Below are 26,651 nucleotides of genomic sequence, written 5' to 3'. Positions count from 1 at the left end.
TTTAATAGCTAATAAAATAAAGTGTGCATATCACTTCTCTATTTTATTTATGAGTTCCAGATATACTCTAATATAAATTTTTTGTCACTTATATTGCACTACGTGAATTAATAACAACACATGAATGTGATACAAACATATCAATAATTCATGAAAGTGCCATATACTACAAGCTAATAGAGGGAGCATCATATTTGCAATGTGAAAACAAGTCCGATCTCTGTACATGTCTCCTTGAACTGTTGGAAGGGCGTCAGGAAAGGTTGGTAATTAACAATAATATCTGATTCTAATATATGATGCTTAAGAACGATGGGGGCATTCAGAATAGGAAAATATACAATAAAATATTTGACATTTAGAAATGATTAGGTTTGAGTAACGATGATATATTGTTCATATATCGACGATATAACGACAACGCAACGAATAATATAATAACAACATACTAAACAATAATCATTTGTGCAGTCAAAAGTCAAAATATATTTATTGTAGGGGGTACCCTTTTAAAATAAAGGGTTATTTTTGGACAAACATTTGGAAAGGTTTAAGGTGCATGGTTTTGTTGAAGCCAAGAGTAACGACATAAGACCACCTGACAGCTTCATCAACTTCAAAAATCGGATAAAAAATTTTGCTAAGTAGCCAGCGGTGCCTTTTCTTGACCTCTGTATTAAGATCAAATTTCAATGTACTAGATATAGTGATATAAGTATTTTATGAAGAATCTAACTGTGTAGATCTATGATATGTTGGCACAAAATCCGCCGCCAACATGGGGGTTCATGATCAGAGAGTGAGAGGTGACATTCTGACAAACATGTGGGAAAGTTGGAAACCCCTTTGTTTTTTTCCCTTCCTTTTTCCTACAATTTTCTTATGCTACTTGAAACCAATTTTTGTAAAGTAGCCAAATTATGGACATAGTAAAGAGTCAAAGACTTCTAAACCGGTTTCTTCTTTTTATTTTTTTAGAATGTTAACCACTCGAGGAGGTTTGAGCACTGTTCGACGAAAGAAGGTGAGCATGGCCTTGCGACTGCTCGACAGAGCCTTTGGGACTTAGATTATCTGGTTCAGCATCTGGACACTCAGAAGTCATCCCAACAGAGTTGGTATGATGAGGGAACAATTAATTTAGGAAGAGAAAAGAGAAACAGAAGAAATTATAATAGTACATTTTGTAAACAAGAACCAACAAAATTATTACAAACCCGCCAAGATTGCTATTGAAAAAAATAATAATATGTAACACTGATTATTATTATCGATAAAAGATCAATTACTGAAAGGATTCATAGGATTCACAGTTTTTCTCTCAGCTTTCACCACCTAGCCAATGTAATTATATGTACAACTGAATGCCTTGCTTTAGTTACAAACTGAAATCTTGTCACGGCATTTGACTGCCAATGTTCCACCTATCTCCTCCGAGCTCCTTTCTTTCTTATGAGCCAAGAAACTTACATCCTGTAAAATAAAACTATTTCAATGTCTAATAGCTGCCCTTGTACCGCCCTCTGTTGACTACAAATTTCTCAGGAGGTCGAAACTCCTCCAACCAAGCTACTTCAAAAGGTTCAGTGCCACACAATTCTTCAACACCTTTTGACGCGAAAAGACGAAAAGAGAAGAAACAGTCCAGAAATCAAACGCGTTTTCGTGTAAAAACAATGTATGAGTGCAAGAACAGAAGATATTTGGAAGATCTCTCCGAGGGGACCTCCGGAAATAAGAGCAGTGTCGCCCATCTTCTGAAGGGTAAGTAGGTGAAAGAATGTCAGGGAGAGCGCAGGGCTTAAGGGTTTGAAACAATGAATGTAGCAACCGCTATCTGGATAAAGAACTGTTGTGCCACAAGGTGCACTCATCATTTCACAATCTCGTGCAATCTTTCCATGTCTTGCTATAAATTTGGCAAATGTTTACAAGATGGCTGGTTTGGTATTGCTGTGCTTTGAAAAGAAGCTGCTGTGAGAATAAGCGGCTGTGCTGTGAGAATAAGCGGCTGTGAAATAAAGCCAGTAGAGTGTTTGGTAAACTTTTTTGTGAAAGTGCTTTTGGAAAAAAAAGCAGGATGATAGTGTGTCTTTTTATTAAAGGAGCACTTTAGCTCCGTGTGCTTTGAAAAAACTGGCTTTTTTTCAAAGCAGCAAATAGCAGCTTCAGCTTTTCCTTTGATTTTCAGCTTATTCTCACAGCAGCTTCCAAAATAAGCCCTTTTTTTTCAGTTTACCAAACACAAAAATGACCCTCAGCTTTTTTTCACAGTGGCTTTTTTTAAAATCACCTCAATCCCAAACGGGGCCTAATACGACTGATTTCAATCGTATTAGACTGACATAAAGAGATGACTGATGAGATATATTTCAGCCAGCACTAAAGAGGTAGGCCATTTATACTTGTAAAGTATAAAGATACTGAAGGTAACTAGAGTATCCAATTTCAACACTTTCAACAGTTTCATACATTAAACTATAGATCAGTAGTTGATTGATTATCCCATAATAATTCACAGCTATATTCCTCTATTAGCCTTCGCTAACTTCGAATAGTAATTAAAGCTAAAGCTACTTAATTAAAAAAGTTTATTGACAAATGGAAACAGGGTGATGTCCTGCACAATAAGGAAATTTAAACTGAAGAGAGAAAAATAATGTCTTAAAAAACGTAAGGGTGGTGCTATCTACACCTCGTTTTTACTTCCCAAACACATTTCTCTCATTTGATCATCTTCAATTCATTCAATTCAACTGCTGAAAATTAAGAGGTGTGGGAAGGTAAAAAAAGGTGTGTGGATAACACCACCCTAACATTAAAAAAGAAGTCAAAGTTCAATTGCACATTCATGAAAAAAATATTCGCATGAAGCAAGCCTTAATCTCCAAACGAAATGCTTCACACCTTCAGATATTCTATCATCCATGTATATGCTAAAACAAACATAGCGACGAAGCTATCTATCACAAAACGACTATTCCGAGCTGCAGGGCTAAACTATTAGTAATGATAGTGAGTCAATCTTCTTATTGGCAGTCAGGCATTAAGTTTCAGATGTATAAACATCCTATAATATTAGTTTATAAAGGCTTCCTGTCAAGATGCATACTTCAACCGCAACTGTCCTAGTTAGTTCAGTTTCATATCGGCTATGTCCTTTGAGGAAGCCACCACCTATTAGAAACTAGAAAGAAAAAGAAATTCTGGATAAAGCAAGCATGTACATTTTTTTTCTAGATATAAGTTTCGATCACTACACTTAGCTCAAAACCGAATGCAGCGACGTTCTAAGATTTATAAACGCTATCCTACAAAAGGACTGAATGTTTTGGTCTAGAATGCAGAAATAAGAAAATCAGTTAACCTATCATTTTCATCATTATGTTAGGGTCTTAATGTAACAAGCATAAATGGATTGATCATTGGGTCTGTTTATGGACTATTGGGGCCGTCATAATGATCCAGCTCACTGCGTAATAGGCAGTGAGCCCACTCATACCGCATTGAGAATTTGGACTTTCCAATCGACCCTACAAAGCAAACCCAGTGCTGATTCTTAGATGAGAGAGTGTAATTGAAGAATTATTTATGCTTAGCATGTCATTAGTTTAAATAACACATGATGGTATTATTGGGTTTTCAGGCATATTGTTAAGACAAATTTAAATATTTAAATTAAATTTGCAGCTAGAAAGTAATAAATAACATACAATATGTTATTTCAATTATATATCTGATTGGTTGTAACTAATAATGCGACAAATAAAAAAGGCGAAGAGATTTACTTACGTAAATCCATAGTCACGTGTGTGCCACTTTGTAGAATCATCCATGTGCCTGCGTTCTTCCTCTTCAGATGATTCACAAGAAAGCTCCCCAAGAGTTTAGTCTCTAGGAGTATCCACATTAATACACTAACGACATATGATGGAGTGAGGGATTCGATTGTGCTAGCAAGATCACTCACTTGGAACACTAAGGTTAGGCAACACAAGGTGACTTTAGGATTTTTCTCTGAGGGACAAAACTTATTTCATGACACGTCCCAATCCTGATATTCTCTGAATACCCGGATAGGCACGTGCTGGCCGACACCTGAGGGTGACGAAAACCATTTATTGATTACAAGAGTAATGATTAGGAGAAAATATTCATGAATAAACATTAGAATCTAGAAGTAATAAACAAAGTTTAAGGAAGTGTCTAGAGTGCACAGAACACAATCTAATTCAAGATTCACAAAAAGGAAAGATCATTACAAGATATCACACAAGTGAGTGGTAGATTGCTACTGGTAGGGGAATGCCTCGTACGTCGTGTCATAGTCCTCGTTTCTAAGACCTGAATGGGGGCGCAAAACAAAGGTGTGTGGACCAAGTTCATATATACAATAATAATAAAACAGTTATCAATGTACTAACCCCACAATTTATATATAATGAAAACTACTAGCATAATAAGTGATAGGTTTTCTGAAACTCTCGCATGCCATAAAACATCTCAACAGGTATAACGTGGAAAAACATCATATAATTCATCGCGTGTATCGTCTAGTAGATCGTCTCGTAAGCATGGTGTGCTACTAGTAAGATCACTGAATAATAATACTCCCGGCCCAATGCTTGCACCTAAGTCTCTGTGCCCGTAGCCAAAGATAACTCCCTCCCGGCCCAATGCCTGTCTCCGTGTCCCTCAGCCTTTCGCTAGGGATTATTTCTCTCGGCCTAACTGCCAACACCAGATCCTCGCCTCAGGCGACATATTGTTCACTAGGTACGCACAAATAGTTACGCCTCTCATAAATAACCACTTCATAGTATAAAGTCATCCATCGTCTATACTATAAAGAGGGGTTTCAAAAACATGTTCTAGCATTCTATCGTCATCCATCAGATAGTCTACCAGTTCATGGTTTTTATAGAAAATACGATATATTAAAATATAGCTCAATATGGACCAACAATTAATTCCTCACAAAAAACACGAGACGAAAATCAACATATTCAATAAACATTCTTAACATAAAATCAAATCATAAACTCGTAAGGCATGCTATTCATTTATGAAATTAAACTATGAAATCATGTAAATTTTAGAAGGGGTCCACTCACAGATACTCTTTAGCAGTAGAGTTGTGCGGATAAGGATTAAGAATTTCCTCACTAGCAACTTCACCTAAGCACAAAAATGTAATAAATAAATAAAAGGATTTTCTAAAGGATTTGGGCTTGAACTAAATAAAATAAAGGATTTGGGTTGAATGGGTTAAGGTCTAATGGGTTTTAGAATCCTAAGATTTTTGGGTTAAAAGGGTTTAGGGTGAAGAAGGTGGTTTGGGCCACACAACCAACACACACATACATTACACAAACACACACACATGCACGACATGCACATGCATGCATGACATGCATATACACACACATACACACACACACTAAATATACATACACACACACGGGTACACACCCACACACCCACACAATACAACCCAAAACACACGTACACATGGGCCATGCAGGGCACGGCCCAATCACACACACACACATACACACACACACACACACACACACACTTCACACAAGCACGGCCCTTAGGCCAATTAATCAAAAAGGGACATGGGCTAGTTCCAGTAAGGGCTAAGGCCCGAGGTTGATTGAGAAGGCTGGATGGCCTGGTGACTTTGGGTGCAGATCGGGGAAGAACACCAGAGCTGCTACAGCTCCGGCCGACGGTAAACAGGGGTTTTAGACCCCGATCTAACTACCAAAATGAAGAGCAAGATTAGGGGAAGAGATTGCTACCTTTGAATAGTCGTGACACGGCCGGATGTGACTAGAAATTCCCTCGAAACTCACAGGTTCGCCAGAAAAATGGGTGAGCTTCCTTCGCGCCGTTCCCGTCTTCAAAACCTTAGAAAAACAATGTAAATCTCATCACACAACGTCTAACATCATCAATGGTGATTTAAAAAGGGATCCAACATTACCTAACCAGAGGAATAGGAAAATCTCGCCAGAGAGTTTTTTTCTAAGTTCCTCCGTGTCCCACAGCGATGAAAGAGAGAGAGACGATAAGGTAATGATGGTGAAGGTGTTGCAGGTACGGGGTTGGTAATGGGTGTGGGCTCACGGGAGGATGAGATGGAGATAGATGAGGGTGAGTGCAAAGAGAGAGATGAAGGAGAGAGGTCTCGGGGTTGGGGGGACAAAAAGAGAGAAGGGAAGAGAGCTGGGGTGCTGCCACGTGGCAGCTTGGGGATAGAAAATCCCACTTTAGATCCGAATTGAGTGAAAACAATGGGACTAAATTGATAAATTATAAAATTTTTGGGGAACAACAAAATTATATATATAATTGGGGGTTAGGGTGTTACAATCTACCCCCTTATAAAAATTTCGTCTTCAAAATTGCGAAGTTACACGAAAAGAAAGGGATATTGGTTCCGTATTGATTCATCTGTTTCCCAAGTAGTTTCTTCGACTGCATGCCACAGTATCTTTACCAAAGGAATAACTTTGTTTCGCAACACTTTATTCTGTCTGTCAAGGATAGCCACTGGTTCTTCTACATAGCTAGCATTCGGATTTACTTGCAATGGCTTTATTTGGATGATATGAGAGGGATTTGGTACATATTTCCAAAGCATGGAAACATGGAAAACGTTATGGATCTGTGACAACTCCGGTGGTAGCTCAAACCTATAAGCAACTGCACCAATTCTCTTAATAATCTGATAGGGACCTATGAATCGAGGACTCAGCTTTCCTCGCTTACCAAAACGAATAACACCATTCCAGGGAGACAACTTCAAGAATACATAGTCACCAATCTTATACTCACGATCCCTAAAATGTTTGTCCGCGATGCTTTTCTGTCGGTCTTGTGCTGCTTTCAAATTCGCCTTAATTAGTTGGATATTAGTGTTGGTGGTATCCATAATCTCTGGTCCCACTAACGGCCTTTCTCCTACCTCTGTCCAACATAATGGCGTCCTACACGCCTTCCCGTAAAATGCTTCAAAAGGCGCCATACCAATACTCGAGTGATAACTATTATTGTAAGCAAACTTTACCAACGACAAATAATTATCCCAACTACCTTTCCACTGTAATACTGACACTCTCAACATATCCTCTAAAGTCTGAATCGTCTGCTCGGACTGACATCAGTTTGTGGATGATAAGCAGTGCTGAACAGTAACTGAGTACCCATAGCGGCATTAAAGGCTTTCCAAAACCTGGAAGTAAATCTGGGATCTCTGTCTGATACAATGGAAATGGGTACACCATGAAGACGAACAACATTATTGACGAATAATTTCACCAATTTCTCCAACGAATACGTCTGTTGAAAGGGTAAGAAATGAGCGGTCTTGGTAAGCCGATCGATAATTACCCAAATACCATCGTCCCTTAACGGTGTTCTAGGCAGTCCGTATACAAAGTCCATAGTGATATTCTCCCACTTCCAAACTGGTATTGGAAGATTCTGCATTAGTCCCCCAAGTCTTTGTATGTCTGCTTTAACCTGTTGACAGATTAAACATCTACTCACATACTCTGCTACATCCCATTTCATCCCTTCCCAGTAATAGAAAGGATAAATGGTGCGATACAATTTAGTACTTCCTGGATGCATAGCATAAGCTGAAGTATGAGCCTCATCAAGAATTTCCTTCTTCACAGCTTCATTATCTTTAGGCACAAACAAACGATTCCCTTTCAATAACGCTCAATCTTTACAGATGATGAATTTTTCATTATCCCCCTTCAACACTTGTGCCTTTAATTCGTCACATTCTGGATCAAGTTCCTGAGCTTCTATGACCATGTCTACAAAGATAGGTCTAATCTGAAAATGTGCTAGCCAAGCTCCGTGTTCACCTGGTTTCAAATTAATACCAATTTCTCGAAGAGAAAATAGTAACAAAACATGTACAGTTTGAAGTGATGCAAGTTGCTCGTGATGTTTCCGACTAAGAGCATCAGCCATGGCATTAGCATGTCTAGGATGGTACTCGATTGAATAATCATAATCACTAATAAGCTCCATCCATCTTCTCTGTCTCAAATTCAACTCCTTCTTAGTGAACACATACTTAAGACTCTTATGATCCGTAAAAATACGACATTTCTCTCCATATAAGTAGTGCCTTCAAATCTTCAAAGCGAAAATCACTGCTCCTAACTCCAAATCATGAGTGGGATAATTTCTTTCATGAGTTTTGAGTTGTCTGGAAGAGTAGGCAATAACTTTTCCATGCTGCATCAGTACACACCCAAAACCTAATAGAGAAGCATCAGTATACACTTTAAATTCACCATTGTCATCTGGAAAAGCAAGAATAGGGGCCTGAGTGAGGCGTCAGTTAAGCTCTTGAAAACTTTGTACATAATTTTCATCCCACACGAATTGGATACCTTTACGAGTCAATTTAGTAAGAAGTAGAGTAATTGCAGAAAAATTCTAAATAAATCTTCGATAATACCCTGCCAAACCCAGAAAACTTCTTACTTCAGTGACACTCTTCGGTTGTTCCCAGTTAGACATTGCTGACACCTTTTGGGGATCCACGCTAATTCCTTCAGCAGAAACTATGTGGCCAAGAAAACCAACCTGTGTTAACCAAAACTGGTACTTACTAAACTTGGCATAAAGCTGGTCGTCCCTCAGTCGTTCCAGCACTAGTCTTAAATGCTTCTTGTGTTCATTAACACTTCTAAAATAAATTAGAATGTCATCAATGAACACAATCATAAACCAATCCAGATACGGTCTAAAAACTTTGTTCATCAAATCCATGATTGCTGCAGGTGCATTTGTCAATCCGAAAGGCATAACATGAAATTCATAATGCCCATACCTTGTATGGAAATCAGTTTTCGGGACATCATCCTCGCGAATCCTCAATTGATGGTAACCCGATCGAAGATCAATTTTGGAAAATACCTGAGCACATTTCAATTGATCAAACAAATCATCGATCCGAGGTAGAGGGTAACGATTCTTCACAGTCACCTGATTCAGTTGCCTATAATCGATACAGAGTCTCATCGATCCATCATTCTTTCTAACAAAAAGAACAGGAGCTCCTTACGGGGATGTACTCGGCTGGATGTAACCTTTGTCTACCAATTCCTGGAGTTGGATCTTCAATTCTCTCAACTCCGCTGGTGCCATTCAATAAAACGCCAAGGAAATAAGATTGGTACCTGGGAGTAAATCGATAGTGAACTCAATTTCCCTCGCAGTTGGCAACCCCGGTTAATCATCAGGAAACACATCGATGAAATTCATTACAACTGGCACATCTTCTGGACGCAAAGAAGATTCATCCTTCACGACTACGTGGGCTAAAAACCCCACACAACCCTTATTCAACAACCTTGTTGCTCGAATGGCAGAAATAATACTATTGGGGAGGACACGTCGCTCACCCATAAATGTAACTGCTGGAAGTCCTGACCGATTGAACGTCACAATTTTCTCCCAACATGCGACATTCGCTCGGTGCTTAGATAGCCAATCCATTCCCAAAATGACATCAAACTCCGCCAGTTTGAAATGAATTAAATCAACCTTTAAGTTTTCCCCTTCAACAATAACTAGACAATTCCGATATTGCCATTGAGCACAAAATAATTCACCACTTGGCATTTGAATCAGCATATCAAAACCTAGTGGCTGAGGTTTAAAAGGTATAACCCGAGCAAAAGATGAAGAAACAAAAGACTGCGTAGTACCCAGATCAATTAAAAATCTAGCCCAAGTATTACAGACAGGTAACGTACCGGTGATAACTCGAGGATCCTGATCAGCCTCTTGTTGAGTCATGGCGTTCATACGTCCATGAACCTGATACCCTGCATTATTGTTCCTATCGCCACGACCTCTGGAACTACGTCTTGCTTGTTCTCCTGATTATTGTTACCAGAAAATGTTCCAGCCTGCTGTTGAGTTGAAAATTGAGTACTCCGGCTGTCACTTCCTCTAAAACTTTGGCTACTTCTGCCACCAAACTGCAGACCTCTATTACCCTCGTAGTTCTAATTAGTACTGTTACCATAACTCTGACTATTACTGCCACTGACATCATAGCTCTGTCGGGCGCCAAAATTCTGAACTGGCCGATATCCACTATAGTTTAAGCCAGAGGTAAAATTATCAGGTGGTGCTGAAGGACAATCACGAACAAAATGCCCGGTACCACCGCACCTGTGACAAACTACAACAGTTATCCCACAACTCCCTCGATGACGTAACCCACACTGATTACAGATCGGATAACTTGGAGTGAAATGACTAAAAAATCATCTCACCGACTCGTTGCCTGAGCTTTTACTAGAAGACCCTGAGCCTCGACCTGGTCGTTTAAAGGAAAAGAATGTCTGGGACCTACAGAACTGAAGGGGCCTACTGATTCTTTGGTACTCGGCGACCGAAAATTCTGACTCTTCTGATTTTGATTTCGCTGTCTATTCTGTCTCTGGGGCTGGATCCAAGTCTGAGGTTGATCTCGTATATCTGTATCCCACTTAGATTGTTTTATACTCAGACTTATCTCGATTACTTCTTCATAAGTTCTGGGTCTCTGAGCAGCTACCAGTGTACGGTACTCCTGGTTCAGTGCAATTATCTCCTGATCCATCTGTGCTTGTGGATTATCATAAGTCCCATCATGATGCCTAGCCAAGTGCCTGAAGGTACCGTCAAATTCTGTGATGCTGAGGTCACTTTGTCGGAACTCTAAATACTCTTGCCTCTTCCTCAATCTGTAGCGGGGGCTTAGAAAGTAAGTAATAAAACGTTTCCTGAAGGCAGCCCCAGTATCCAAGAACCAGGTGAACGAGATTCCTTAGTTGATTTCCACCAACTCCTAGCATCACCCTCAATAAATAAACCTGCAGTGTTTGCCCACTCATTTAACGGACACTTCATAGCCTCTAAAGTATCCTCCATTTTCTCTAACCATTGCTCAGCCTCCTTACAATTTCCCACAGATTTAAATTCAGTAACTCCATGACTTCTAGCGATTTCTAAATACGTTCGATTCGGCCTATGACCCGGAAGAACATTCATTAAAGCAGTGGTAAACTGCTGGATTCCCCTCATTATAGAAGAACGAGGTCGTCGAGGCACATTCCCACCAAGATTAGCCATGATTCTGACAAAAATAACAAGATTTAGAAAAACTGAAATTTACCAAATTGGTGGAAAGAAACCCTAACCGTGCTTGATACCAATCTGACACATCCTGATCCTGATATTCTCTGAATACCTAGATAGGCACGTGCTGGCCGACACCTGAGGGTGACAAAAGTCATTTATTGATTACAAGAGTAATGATTAGGAGAAAATATTCATGAATAAACATTAGAATCTAGAAGTAATAAACAAAGTTTAAGAAAGTGTCTAGAGTGCACATAACACAATCTAATTCAAGATTCACAAAAAGGAAAGATCATTACAAGATATCACATAAGTGAGTGGTAGATTGCTACTGGTAGGGGAATGCCTCGTACGTCGTGTTGTAGTCTTTGTTTCTAAGACCTGAATAGGGGCGCAAAACAAAGGTGAGTGGATCAAGTTCATATATACAGTAATAATAAAACAGTTATCAATGTATTAACCCCCACCGTTTATATATAATGAAAACTACTAGCATAATAAGTGATAGGTTTTCTGAAACTCTCGCATGCTATAAAACATCTCAACAGGTATAACGCGGAAAAACATCATATAATTCAACACGTGTATCGTCTAGTATATCTTCTCGTAAGCATGGTGTGCTGCTAGTAAGATCACTGAATAATAATACTCCCGGCCCAATGCCTGCACCTAAGTCTCTGTGCCCGTAGCCAGAGATAACTCTCTCCCGGCCCAATGCCTGTCTTCGTGTCCCTCAGCCTTTCGCTAGGGATTATTTCTCCCGGCCTAACTGCCAACACCAGATCCTCGCCTCAGGCAGCATATTGTTCACTAGGTACGCACAAATAGTTATGCCTCTCATAAATAACCACTTCATAGTATAAAGTCATCCATCGTCTATATTATAAAGAGGGGTTTCGAAAACATGTTCTAGCATCCTATCGTCATCCATCAGATAGTCTACCAGTTCATGGTTTTTATAGAAAATACGAGATATTAAAATATAGCTCAATATAGGCCAACAATTAATTCCTCACAAAAAACACGAGACGAAAATCAACATATTCAATAAACATGCTTAACATAAAATCAAATCATAAACTCGTAAGGCATGCTATTCATTTATGAAATTAAACTATGAAATCATGTAAATTTTAGAAGGGGTCCACTCACAGATACTCCTTAGTAGTAGAGTTGTGCGGATAAGGATTAAGAATTTCCTCACTAGCAACTTCACCTAAGCATAAAAATGTAATAAATAAATAAAAGGATTTTCTAAAGGATTTGGGCTTGAACTAAATAAAATAAAGGATTTGGGTTGAATGGGTTTTAGAATCCTAAGGTTTTTGGGTTAAAAAGGTTTAGGGTGAAGAAAGGTGGTTTGGGCCACACAACCAACACACACATACACTACACAAACACACACACACATGCACGGCATGCACATGCATGCACGACATGCATATACACACACGTACACACACACACACACACTAAATATACATACACACACACGGGTACACACCCACACACCCACACAATACAACCCAAAACACATACATATGGGCCATGCAGGGCACGGCCCAATCACACACACACACTTCACACAAGCACGGCACGAAGGCTAATTAATCAAAAAGGGACATGGGCTAGTTCCAGTAAGGGCTAAGGCCCGAGGTTGATTGAGAAGGCCGGATGGCCTGGTGGCTTTGGGTGCAGATTGGGGAAGAACACCGGAGCTGCTACAGCTCCGGCCGACGGCAAACAGGGGTTTTAGACCTCGATCTAACTGCCAAAATGAAGAGCAAGATTAGGAGAAGAGATTGCTACCCTTGAATAGTCATGACACGGCCGGAGGTGACCGGAAATTCCCTCGAAACTCACAGGTTCGCCAGAAAAATGGGTGAGCTTCCCCCGCGCTGTTCCCGTCTTCAAAACATTGGAAAAACAATGTAAATCTCATCACACAACGTCCAACATCATCAATGGCAATTTAAAAAGGGATCCAACATTACCTAACCGGAGGAATAAGAAAATCTTGCCGGAGAGTTTTTTTTTTGGGTTCCTCTGTGTCCCGCAACGACGAAAGAGAGGGAGAGACGATAGGGTAATAATGGTGAAAGTGTTGCAGGTACGGGGTTGGTAATGGGTGTGGGCTCATGGGAGGATGAGAGGGAGATAGATGAGAGTGAGTGCAGAGAGAGATGAATGAGAGAGGTCTCGGGGTTGTGGGGACAGAAAGAGAGAAGGGAAGAGAGCTGGGGTGCTGCCACGTGGCAGCTTAGGTATACAAAATTCCATTTTAGATCCGAATTGAGTGAAAACAACAGGACTAAATTGATAAATTATAAAAGTTTTGGGGAATAATGAAATTATATATATAATTGGGGGTTGGGGTGTTACATTTCACCTAGCATATTATTGGTATTGTAATTTTACAACATATTTTCTGCATATGCAACTGATTTGGTTAACAAAATTCTATAAACAAAGACTCAAACACTCAAAGTCTATAAACTTCTTACTTGAACATACACAAAATTTGTAATATTAATTTATACTATTATTTGCCTACACACTTTGTGTGTATGAACACATTTTTTTAGAAAATGAGAAGGAGAGAGGGAGAGAGAGATCTCATGGGGGGAGTGAGAGGTTTTTGTTTTTGCTTTTTTATTTTATTTTATTTTTTATAATATTGGAGGTATTTTAACATCACTTGTGGGTGATGCTTCAATAAAAAACAGTAAAATTTGGACATGTGAAATTATATTATTGGCCATCATTTTTTTTTTGTATAATAGAAGACTAAATATATATATATATATATATATATATATATATATATATAATAAAAAAATTGAGAGCTCCCTTAAAGTAGGGGGCTTAGACGGTCCGCCTACTCTGGCTCCCCGAAGGCCGGCCTTCTGCACCAAATAAAGGACTTGGATTGTCTGCCCTCCTAGTTGTGGTGCCCTTCCATGCCCTCTTATTTTGTGCGGTCACGGTTAAGCCACGTCAATATTTTATATTTTAATTATTTTTTGTCTTATTATCTCATTAAAAAATTAATATAAAATATTGACGTGGCTTAACCGTGACCGCACAAAATAGGAGGGCATGGAAGGGCACCACAACTAGGAGGGCAGACAATCCAAGTCCCCAAATAAAAGGATGGACAACGTCAGCTTAACTGAGGCATGTACGATGATCAACAAGTGTTGTTGATTTCATTTTCTTGTTTTGGTGGCCAACAAACGATCAAATAATGACCCAAGATGACCTAATTTCCAACCACTTTTATTCTTAACAATGATCACAACGTAAATACAAATACCACAAACTACCTACCATATAGCCCGTTTAGAAAGATAACATTAGCCTAATTAAAAGATGATGCGTATTTCTTTAATTTTTAAAAGTTTAAGAAAAATTAAATAACATATACACTATATTTTAAAATAATAAAACATTTAAGATATCATTGCATCAAATCTAAAATGAGTACCTAGGTGTTATTCGTTCAAAAAATCCAACCTACAAGAGATTAATTAATTATAAGATGACTTTAAATAGAGATTTATTTTTATTTTTTGGGGACTAAAATATTTTTCTTTCTCATTATTTTATGGAAGTTTCTTCCACAAATTATTGTGAGTAATCATAATGGCACCAATTTAACAATTTGGCAAGGTCCTTGGATACAAACATTAGTTAGAGGTTATAGGTTCAAATTTGTTTGTATTTTTTTATTATCATTTTAATTTTAAAACGTAAAACACCGAATGTATTGTTAACTTAGCCTTTGCACTTATACGTCTGGCTCGATTATCTAATGTAAACTAGAGTAATTTGGCCGAGGTATGAAACATTTTCTAAATACACACAATAAGAAACTTGGTTCAAAGAGATCTGAACTATACGTGTATTCCAAAATTTTAAATAAGCAATCAAACTTCTTTGTCAAATCACTCTATCAAAAGTATGTGACACTTCTTAAATCGATTAAATTTGTTTGGTGAATTTTTTAATAGCAACTTTGAAAAACAGATATTGCAAAGCCAAGTTCAATTAAGTTTCCATCAAGAAAATGGTGGTGGTAGTCCATTATTTATCACCCTACATGCTGCTTAACTTGATTCGCTAATAGAGAAGATTTTGTTATTTAATTTTTTTTAAAGAGTAATAATCAAAATTTTAAATTATATTTACAAATCATACGATGTGTCACAAATAAAAAATAAACCAATAAATTAACATCAAAATAATAATTTAATTATTAACAATCACATTATTTAATTTACAAAATATGATTTAAATCGATAATTTTCCTGTCGTTACTTTTCGAAAAATAAAATCCGATCTCTCCTTTGGAATACTAAATTAGGAACAAAGGCAGAGAGGCAAGCACGCTATAAAAAGTGCGCCCGGTCAACTGTTTAAAGAAAAGATCGAACAGCGTCCGAGTAAACAGGAAGTGGGTGCCCTCACCACCAGTCAATCCATAAAATCCCCAAAATACCCCTCCCGGCCCCCCTTCGCGCCCTCTCTCTGTTTCCCGGTTCTGTGCCGCCGGTTCACCACAGTTTCGAGTTCCCGCCAAACACTCAACCGAACAATACAATACTTTCTTTTATGGAAAACAAAGAAAATAACTACCAACCGTCATCCTAATGCGGGCCCCACTGTCTTAACTAACACTAATTTTCACAATCACCACCCAAAATACAGAACAAAAATGGAAAAAAATGGAAGAGAGAACATTCATTGGGACCCACCGGCCGCCCCCACCCATAGAAGCTTTGAAGAAAAAAAAAAAAAAAGGAAAAACAGAAAAAACAGCTTTGAAGGGGTGGCTGTGGCTGGTGGGGGGTTAGAGAGAGAGGATCTAGAGAGAGAAAGGGGAAAACTGGGAGGGAAAGAAAGAGAAAATTGGAAAGGGAGAAGAAAAGCTCCTGTGAGTCTGAGAAGAGAGACCCAAAAGATGGTCCAAGGGAGGGTCCTCTGAGATCATCCTGAAAAGGGCAGTAATAGAAAAAAAAAAGTTCAAATCTTTCAAGACTTTTCTGTGCAGTAAAATAATTAATTTACTTAATTAATTAATTTGCTTCTCTGGTGTGTTTTTTTCTGTGCTGCCTTTTCAAGTTTTGAGTCTCAAATCTCCCTCCACCTATCCACCTCCCTTTGCAAAAAGCATCGAAACCTTCCTCAAAATTCACTACTTTCTGGTTTTCCAAGGAGTAACAAAAGAACCCAACTCTCCAATACCCCTTTTGCCCCCTTCTTATGGTAAAGTCTCTCCCTTTCTCTCTCTTTCTTGCTTTATTCTTTCTGGGTTTTGCTTTTCCGATGCATTGCTTGCCCACAACGGCATTCCCCTGCAACGTATATTTCAGGGGATTTATATATTTATTTTTGTTGATTTCTGTGGATTTTGTTGGATTTTTCAGCTCAGCCCATATAAGTTTATGAGAAGAAGATTGTAATCTGCAGAAGGGTTTTGAGTTCATTGATCAAAAGGGTGTCGTAACCTCCAATTAGAAAGTCTAATTATCATGAGGGACCCTGATACGGTGGTGGGTTTGCGTTGTTTTGTAGCCTAGTTTTTTTTGTTTTTGGTTTTGCTAATAGTTAGAATTTTGGTTATTTTTGTGTGTTTTGTTTGTTTGTTGTGAGTGTGGGAAAAAAAAAGGAAAAAAGAAGAAGGATTGAAATTTGGTTTTTTGGGGTTTTGAACATAGTGGAAGGGGGTTGCTGGTATAAAAAAACCTGGCGATTTTGTTTAGTAATTTTCTTAGCTTCGTGGCTCTCAGCGGATATAGTTGCTACCACCACCAGCACCACTGCTGCAGCATTTGGTTCATCAGGCAATGGGGGGTAGATGGAACCCTCCTGGGTTCCGGTTGCTATCTCTCCTGGTTTTGATTTTTGTTTCGAGGTTTCATGGTTGTTGGTGTCTCAATGATGAAGGTACATTCTTGTTTTCCATTGGTTTTTGATGTTATGGAATGAATGGCATTTGTAATTTTTGAAAATTGGATTGAATTTTATTGCAATTGGTGTGGAAGTGCAGGATTGATTCTGTTGTCATTCTGCGAAAATATCAAGTTCGATCCTTTTGGTGCTTTGGAGAATTGGAGTCCTAACGATGCCGATCCTTGCCTGTGGAATGGTGTTCATTGTGTGGACGGTAATGTGCAGATGCTGTAAGTCCCTCCTGCATTTCTTCAATATTCCCCAGTTAGATAATTACAAAACATTGTTTTTTGTTTTTGGGGATAAGTCTCGTTTTTGAAGACGCCAATCTATTGTTTATCGTTTACTGCAGTTAACAGGTATTGTTTTTTATGCCTTTTAATGGGTTCACTGTAGGAATCTGACGGATTTTTCTCTGGAAGGGACATTGGTACCTGAACTTGGGAAACTTAGTCACTTAAGATCTCTGTAAGGACTCTCATCGTCACCGAGTCCTTGTGGCTAAAGTTTGGTGTTTTAGGTGTTGAGATTTTGATATTTAATGAACTGTTGTGGCACCCAAATGTCGTTTCTTAAACATATAGAACTTGGTCGAGTACAATGAAATTACATATAAGCATAACCAGGGTTTAAAGCATCTCCATTGAGAAAGATATGCACATTATTGTTTTCATACCTCATCTTCATATCCGTGTGATTTCATTTTTTTACCCCAAATTTGTCAATCATAAATCAATTTAGCATGTTAAGATGCATGGTACTGTACCCTTCTTAGGGACTTCTCAAGCTTTCTTTGGCTTGGCCTAATTAGTTTTGTGATGGTAGGTCTTTACTGATATTATTGACCTCGATCGAATCTCTAAACATATAAGAGTTTAAATGTGAATTCTTCTTATTTTATGGATTTAAAGAAACGCTAGACAATGAATCCATGGTCTTGCGGAAATTCAGTTATTCTGTTACCTTATGGAGTTTTTTGCGTCCTCTGAATAACAGCGTGTTCTACAAGAACCGTTTATCTGGTGTAATTCCTAAAGAGATTGGGGGGCTCACAAGATTGGAACTGCTGGATTTGAGGAACAATAACTTGAGTGGGATGATTCCAGTTGAGTTAAGCAGTATGCTGTCACTGAAACGCTTGTGAGTTAGCTGTTGCATGTTCGATCTCTATTTCATTCTAAAACTTTCAAATACCTGGACTTACTCATTTTCCACCGCAGGTTGCTTTGTGACAATAGATTCGAAGGCACCATTCCTCTTGAGCTCACTCGTCTCAGCTCGCTCTCTGAATTGCAATTTGATGATTACCTTACACCAAATGAAACCACTGGGTTTGGCTGTGTGAACAGAAAGTTTGGCCACTGGTATAATACTGCTTACACATTCACATCACTCCCGTGAGTCTCACAACATACGCAGTAGGATGATTTAGTTCACAACAGAGATTTATTTCATTGTTGATGACTTCTTTCTTTCGTTTTAATTTTATTTTCAACTTTATAATTTTACAGTTGATGCCTATGTTGCGAATATCTAATCGCATTAACTGTAGCATCATGTGTACTCAAGAATGCGTAGAGCAAATCTTGTTCCAGACAGCTAGTTAATGACAAAAAAATCTTACATTTCAGTGGTTTTTTATTCAGTCTTTCGGTTGTTTTTAAATCAAGCTATCTGAACTATTACATGCTATCTGAACTAATACATGTTAGACTTTATAACATGAGGTAGTAGGAAGTGCATATGTTCACACCGCGATTTATCAGCTGGCAGAATTGATCTGATTTTAGTGTCTCACATTATTTTTGTTATGCTCCAACTACTTTCGGAATGAACTAGCATTGCCTTCTCATATTTTATCTAACAGATAATGTAATTATTGTGTTCGTATTGGAGTATTGTTGGTATAGAAGCATATCTTATTCTCATATCTACCGTGTTCCTAATTTTCAAGCATTTCTTGGGCAGCATCTGGCAGAGCAATTTAGAACGTGTGAATATGGTATTGTTTCTTAAAGGAGCTTTTAGGAACTATGTCAACTACTTGTCACTGCCACGGTAGGGAACCAACTTTCGTTGTATGTCATCCTTAGTTATGTTTGGTTTGTTTCCATCATGTTCAATTTGTTGAAAAATGTTTGCTTTTATTTCAAGGTTCCGTTACAAAAAGGAGTCTCTACGGATCGATGGAGATAATTGCTGTGATAATTTATCTAGTAAGAAGGCGTTTATGCGAGTATTGAAATTTATTCTCCTGAGAAATACATTGACGTTTTGTCTTGCATTAAGCAGGTTTGTTTGAGTCGCACATGGCCCTTGCTCGCCGTAGACTACTTGCACAAGCCAGTAACCTACCAGCTGCACCTGTTACTGGCACAGAACCAACTGGACAGGTCATTGCTCTTCCAACTACCCGAAGTAGTGGCGCCTTCCCAGCTGTGCCAAAAGATAAAAGGAAAAATCCTCCTCCACCTGCACCTGCATCGCAGCCTTCACCCGAATCTCACGAGGCTTCAAAACATGATGGACAATCTTCCCAGAAATCAAATAGCAATATGTGGAAGTATCTCACTATTTCTTTCAGTGTGTTTATCTTGCTCCTTGTTCTTATTGCCATGGTCTTCATGTGTCGAACCCAAGTTGCTAAAACTGTAGGTCCCTGGAAGACTGGATTGAGTGGGCAGTTGCAGAAAGCATTTATAACAGGTGATTTTGTGGTGTGATGTATTGACATGCATTCTAATTTCGATATAGACATTAAAATCGTCATGTATTAAGATGGTCGATATGTAAAAATGAAAACTGAATCACGTCTTCTTATGAGTTGCAGGAGTTCCCAAGTTGAACCGACCAGAACTGGAAACCGCATGTGAAGATTTCAGTAACATTATTAGCACAATTGAAGGTTGCATTGTGTACAAGGGAACACTGTCCAGTGGAGTTGAAATTGCTGTGGCATCAACTACAATGTCGTCTTTGAAAGATTGGTCCAAGCATGCAGAGAATGCTTACCGGAAAAAGGTATGCTATTTCTGTTACAAAAGACAGCATCCGATGCAGTGGTATGACTTTAATCAATTTATGTCATTTTGCACCTACTGTAGATTGACGTACTGTCACGCGTGAATCATAAGAACTTTGTCAATCTTATTGGCTACTGTGAGGAGGATGAACCTTTTACTAGGATGATGGTGTTTGAGTATGCTCCGAATGGAAATCTCTTTGAGCATCTGCATAGTAAGCTTCCTTATTCGATCACTTGCTGTGTGAGATGTCTGATGCTTAACACTTATTAGTCTAATCTGTTTTACAGTTGAAGAAATGGAACACCTTGATTGGAATTCGAGGATTAGGATCGTTATGGGAACTGCTTATTGTCTTCAATACATGCACCATGAGTTAAACCCACCTGTGTCACATCCTAACCTGACCTCGGCTTCTATCTTTTTGACGGATGATTACGCTGCTAAGGTACCCCCTTCTAAATCAATTTTGATTGCCTTTGTGCAATAAGAATTTTACGTCCTTTACTCATATAACTCTCTCTGTTTATATCTCACAGATTGCGGAGATCTGTTTCTGGGCAGAAGCAATACGAAAGCCTAAGAATTCCAGCGATGATGATAAGGAGCATTCGGTATTGCCACCCCTTGCTGATCCAGAAACAAACGTCTACAGTTTTGGAGTAATGCTACTTGAAATCATTTCCGGGAAGCTCCAAAACTCAGAAGAACATGGGTCCCTTCTATACTGGGTAGGTTCCTAACTAATCCGATTGGGTTTGATGAATCCAAATCCTAATACTAATTCGGCATTGTTGTCAACTTGCCAGGCCTCTGCATATCTGAACGAGAATCGAAGCAACATGGTCGATCCAACCCTCAAGTCGTTCAAAAACGAAGAGCTGGATGTCCTGTGCGAGGTCATCAAAGATTGCATCCAAGAAGATCCAAGGCAGAGACCAACAATGAAGGATGTCACTAACAAACTGAGGGAAGTGATCCCCATCACTCCCAACCAAGCAGTCCCCAGACTCTCTCCCCTCTGGTGGGCGGAACTCGAGATCTTATCGGTCGAGGCGACATAAACACAAAAAACTCTCCTTCAGACTCTTCTCTGTGTCTTGTGTTGTAAGCCAAAAGTCTTAAAGTCTCTCTCTTTGTATAAAAAAAAATACAAAAAATAAAAAAATACAAAAATTGCTGAAGAAGAAGAAGAAGAATAGGTTCCTTCCCCATAGCTAAAGCCCTTGTATTAAGAAAATCCCCATTTTGCCCTTTTGGTTTTCTTGGTTGTTCATGTGTCCTTATGATTCATTCCAATCTTGTTCTCTGTGTTATATAACAGAAAAGGTGGTATTCTTTTACCGGTGTGCTGTTGCCGTTGCCGTTGCCCTAACTTCTTCATTTTATATACAAAGATATTATATGTGTTATATGTATTTTTGTGATCAAAGTGTGGGGATGCAAACCCTATAAATTATAAGTTTGTGAATCTTCTGTTCTACGTAGGTTGAAACCTTTCTACCATTTTCAATTATTCAGGGTTTTAGGTTGGACCTTTCTTCTGCAGATTTGTCTTCTATTGATCCACCATCACCAATGCGGGCAAACCGATCAAACGGACTGACCAACCGCTCAGGCCGGCTGATTTTGGTTTGGTTTTGATAAAGAAAAGACATAAGCGAATCCAAATTGTTTTGGTTTGGTTGATTTTCTGTAATTAGGTTGATCGTCGTTTTGGGATTAAACCATTCCAATTCAGACCGTGCCCCCTACTTCAAACTCAAAAGGGTTAATGGTTGTGTTTGTTTATTGGTGGAAATGTTTTTGCAACTAATTCTTAGGTAAAATGCAAGTGGATCTTAGAAAAAAAAACATTTAATGTGCTTTCTGCAAGAAGCGCTAGTTATAAGCACTTAAAGTGTTTGTCGAACCCAAAAACAATTTTTCTAAAAATCAGTTATTTAAAGAACTTCCAAACGAGTCCTAAATTTTTTGTTAAAAACCAAAACACTTGAAAGGACTTCCTAAAATAACTGTAGACATCAAAATTTTGGTAAATAAATATTGACCGATAAATCAAAGTTTTAACGCTCATATATTACATAAATTTTACACGTAGCATATGACTCGACAAAAAATTGAAATGAGTCGGAAAAGTCATCAAACGGGACACGTGTCAACACATGGCAGAAACGACTTATTTCATCTGGAATATTATATTCAAAATTAGGCCTTGGAAAATTCTATAAATAGAAGCCAATTTCATTTCATTTGGGAGGAGGAATTCATATTACACCTTGAAGCTCTGAAACTCTGAAACTCCGAAGCTCTCAAGCATCCAGATTCCCGAAGAATCAAGAAAGCCTTCTTTGTTCTTCGTTCATCGTAATTTAAGATCAAGCCCCGACGGCCCCTTGGATCAACAATCCACCGATTCAAGATCAAGCCCCGACAGCCCTTGAAGAAAGTGTTCTTCGTTCATCGTTCTTCCAAGATCAAGCCCCGACGGCCCCTTGGATCAACAATCATCCACCTTCAAGATCAAGCCCCGACGGCCCCTTGAAGAACTTCCACCAAATTCAAGATCAAGCCCCGACGACCCTTGAAGAAAGTGTTCTTCGTTCTTCGTTCATCGTTCTTCCAAGATCAAGCCCCGACGGCCCCTTGGATCAACAACATCAACAAATCCACACGTCCAACTGTTCGTCAAGATCAAGCCTAAAAGCCCTTAGAGATCCGTTCATCACTGTTCTTCAAAGATCAAGCCCAAAAGCCCCTTGAAGATTCGCTCAAATCCACCTTCAAGATCAAGTCCACGGCCCTTGAAGAACGTTCATCCTTAGATCAAGCTCAACGACCCTTTGGATCAATCGCACATCCACAAATCAACACCTTACGGAGATTGAATCAGAGGATCAAATTTAAGAAAGATTGTAACCCAAAATCATCAAATACAAATATTATTTTGTGCACGTTGTTCTTGTCGTTTTCATTTCAGGAAATTTTCGTGTTCATAAATTGGCACGCCCGGTGGGACCATCTTTACCTCTCATCTTTTTCCCCGTTCAAAAAATTTAAGCACTTCCAAAAGTAATGGCATCAAGGAAGGCTCAAACTGTTCCCGCAACCGGCGCAAAGAACAAGAGCGTCCTCATCACAAGTGGTGTCACTTTGGGCATCATGACTCGAAGCAAGACAAGAGCTACTTCTGCCGCCTCTTTCACCTCTGCATCTACTCTGCCAAGGGAACAAGAGCACCCAAGGTACGAGCCTGTAATCACCTTAACCTCACTAAGGGCACCAGGGGAGGAGAGCCCAAGGAAGTACTTTGAATCCATGCTCTCTGATGCTGACTCAAGCGGTAGTTCAACCATGCAAGTTATGACCACTGGAGCAACTTTAATCGATGAGCAGCTGGCTCAGATGAATGAAGCAATCGCAAGGCTAACCCGAACTGTGGAAGAAAAAGACTTGCAAATTGCAACACTCGTCAACCGACTAGAGGCGCAGGACGGCGAGAAACCCAACCCGAAGATTGATCCTCTAAAGAAGGAAGACGATGAAGAAGATGAACCTATAGTGGAGAAAGCTGAAGAAAAGCTGAAGCTCGACCCAACAACAACGCTCATGGGATATCTCTCCATCAAGCAGTTGCAGGAGATGATCGCCACCACCGTCAAGGCGCAGTACGAAGAGAGCTCACATGCCTCCATGTTGTACTCGAAGCCTTACTCCAGGAAGATGACGCCTTAAGGATGCCGAGGGGCTATCAACCGCCGAAGTTTATGCAATTTGACGGAAAGGGAAACCCGAAGCAACATGTCACACATTTCCTCGAAACCTACAACAATGCAGGGACGGAGGGAGATTACCTCACCAAGCAGTTTATGCGCTCGTTAAAAGGAAACGCCTTTGAGTGGTACACGGACCTGGAGCCCGAGTCCATCAACAGCTGGGAACAGTTGGAAAAGGAATTCCTCAATCACTTTTACAGTACCCGCCGTACTGTGAGCATGCTAGAGCTGACGAGCACGAAGCAATGGATTGAGGAACCAGTCATGGACTACATCAACCGATGGTGTAATCTAAGCCTCGATTTTAAGGACAGGCTCTCCGAGATTTCTTCAATTGAGATGTGCATCCAGGGCATGTAATGGGGTTTACAATACATCCTTCAAGGTATCAAACCATGAACTTTTGAAGAATTAGCCACCCGTGCCCACGACATGGAACTGAGCATCGCCCACCATGGAAAGAAGGAGCCAATCACTGATTTCAAAAGGGATAAGGTGTTTACTTCAAGAGCAGACAATCATGGGAAAAAGCCCGCCAAGGAAGCTTTTACCACCAATACCACCCCTATCAAGACCTCGTCCGTACCCGTCAAAATCTCATTCAATAACAAAGCAAAGGAGATAAAAATAAGTGAGCATTCCCACACCCAAGATAGGTACAAAAACGCTTTGAGGGAACTGGAGCAGAAGGTATACCCTTTTCCGGACTCCGACATGGACGCAATGCTGGATGACTTGCTGGAGAAGAAGGTGATTGAGTTGCCTGAATGCAAACGCCCTGAAGAGATGAATCGTACCAACGATCCCAAGTACTGCAAGTACCATCGTATCGTGGGTCATCATGTGGGCAAATGTTTCATCCTAAAAGAACTCATCATGAAGTTGGCACAGCAAGGGCGGATTGAGCTCGACCTAGAAGACACAGCCACAACGCATACCACTACGATCGTGTTCGGATCCTTTGATCCCGTGCCTCTTCAAGAAATACCCGACCATTCCTATCAATGCACAAGCTACATGGCACCTTCTGCACAACCATCATTGGGGGCAAAAGACCAGGATGCACCTATCGATGATGAAGAAGGGTGGACATTGGTGACCTATAAGAAGACGAGGAAGCCAAGACCACAAGCTATAAAGCCAAAGGGGGAGCAAGCGAGAAAGCACCGCCGCCGCAACAATAGGAAGCCTAAAAGAAGCATAAGAGCTGCTAAGCCAACATATGCTGGGGAACCTATGGAGCAAGAGCCACGTATTCTCGTCTCCTTGCACGAATACTTCCCGGATGACTTCTTCCAACAGTGCACTATCACTGCATGTCACATAGTCGAAGTAGAAATGGAAGAACCCTCAAAAGGAAAAGTTGTCACCACTGAGGGGGAAAAGACTCTTACAACTGAAGAAGGTCTGCCAACACATTTTAGCATCGAGGGAGCGCTCCGGTTGCCAAAAAAGATGCGAAAAGCACTGGCAGCGGTCTTGGCAAGTTCCGACGACCATGAAGTGCAAGAAAGTAAGAACGAAAGCTTGAAGCTTCGACCACATGAATGTGCCACATGCTATGCTACCGAGGACGCAATCCACTTCACTGACGAAGACTTGCTGCTAGGATCCAAGCCTCACAACCGACCTCTCTTCATCTCTGGTTACGTAAAGGAGCACAAAGTTAGCCGCATGCTTGTGGATAGCGGATCAGCCATAAATATCATGCCAAAGTCAACAATGGCCACAATCGGCATCAAGGTGGATGAAATATCCCTAAGTCGTCTACTAATCCAAGGTTTTAACCAAGGAGGACAAAGAGCGATGGGCATGATCCGAGTAGAGATGACCATTGGTGAACTCAAGTCAAGCACAATATTCCACGTGATTGATGCAAGAACTTCCTACAGTTTGCTCTTAGGAATGCCTTGGATCCATGCGAATGGAGTAGTACCGTCCACCCTTCACCAATGCTTAAAATTTTACCGAGAAGGAGTAAAGGTGATCTATGGCGACACCAAGCCATTCACCGAAGCCGAATCACATTTCGCGGACGCCAAGTTCTACATGGATGAAGACATGGTGCCTGAAACTCTTCCAAAAGAGATCAAATCCATGGGCAAAGCAACATCTAAAAAAACAGGAGTGGCAAGCCGTGCCCAAGAAGCAAGAAGAAGAAGCTATGCCATCTTCAAGCAAAAACGACGATGAGCTTGCTAAACCTGCAACAACCAGAGGGAATAGGACGCCCTCAAATGGACCAAACATACTCGTTTTCCGATACATCCCAACGTCGAGAAGAAAGAATGGTCAATCCCCGTTTGAAACTGCAGAAAGCAAAACCGATGCACAGCGGCACATGGATAATGTAAAGTTGCTCAAAACAAATGCAGTTTTGCCTCTGACACAGCTAAGCGACATTAAGGTTGCAAGGCCATCACAAGGCTTCATAAAAGGCCTGCCAAATGGGGTAGAACCAAGCTTTCTCCCAACCAAGAGAACCGAAGAAGGTTTTGATCCAAACGTGTACAAACTCATGTCGAAAGCTGGGTACAACTTCACCTCCTCTGTAAATTTGAGAAAGAAGGATTTGAACACCATCAAAGACAACGAACGTGATCTTACTAAAACTCAGAAGAAGTTGGAGGAGCATGGTTACGGGGTCAACAACAACAAAGTTGGACTTGGCTTCACACCAAATGCACCGGTGAAGATCTCTAGCAAGGCGAAAAATGATATC

General features: G+C 39.9%; 1 protein-coding gene and 1 pseudogene across 4 annotated transcripts in view; one reads left to right on the top strand and one right to left on the bottom strand.

Annotated features, from left to right (window-relative positions):
• Positions 1–11,766: 11,766 nt before the first annotated feature.
• On the bottom strand, positions 11,767–13,455 carry LOC126584541 (uncharacterized; annotated as a pseudogene).
• A 2,473-nt stretch (positions 13,456–15,928) lies between these two features.
• The window catches only part of LOC126586169 (protein MALE DISCOVERER 2-like), a 48,693-nt gene continuing 37,970 nt past the window's right edge, over positions 15,929–26,651 (top strand). Inside the window, exons 1-15 of one of the 4 annotated variants that reach the window (XM_050250873.1) lie at positions 15,929–16,443; positions 16,605–16,730; positions 16,968–17,124; positions 17,228–17,360; positions 17,527–17,598; positions 18,127–18,270; positions 18,351–18,527; positions 19,099–19,188; positions 19,285–19,346; positions 19,423–19,836; positions 19,961–20,151; positions 20,235–20,367; positions 20,444–20,601; positions 20,693–20,884; positions 20,963–21,496. In XM_050250873.1, coding sequence (XP_050106830.1) covers positions 17,025–17,124; positions 17,228–17,360; positions 17,527–17,598; positions 18,127–18,270; positions 18,351–18,527; positions 19,099–19,188; positions 19,285–19,346; positions 19,423–19,836; positions 19,961–20,151; positions 20,235–20,367; positions 20,444–20,601; positions 20,693–20,884; positions 20,963–21,217 — 2,121 coding nt within the window. In that variant the 5' untranslated portion in view covers positions 15,929–16,443; positions 16,605–16,730; positions 16,968–17,024 and the 3' untranslated portion in view covers positions 21,218–21,496. Of the gene's footprint in view, positions 16,444–16,604; positions 17,125–17,227; positions 17,361–17,526; positions 17,599–18,126; positions 18,271–18,350; positions 18,528–19,098; positions 19,189–19,284; positions 19,347–19,422; positions 19,837–19,960; positions 20,152–20,234; positions 20,368–20,443; positions 20,602–20,692; positions 20,885–20,962; positions 21,497–26,651 lie in introns of those variants that run through there. The other 3 variants (XR_007610761.1, XM_050250872.1, XM_050250874.1) reach the window with 3 other exon arrangements.

This window comes from Malus sylvestris, chromosome 10 (genome assembly GCF_916048215.2).
Source record: "Malus sylvestris chromosome 10, drMalSylv7.2, whole genome shotgun sequence".
NCBI lineage: Eukaryota > Viridiplantae > Streptophyta > Magnoliopsida > Rosales > Rosaceae > Malus > Malus sylvestris.
This window is presented reverse-complemented; position numbering and strand designations above follow the sequence as displayed.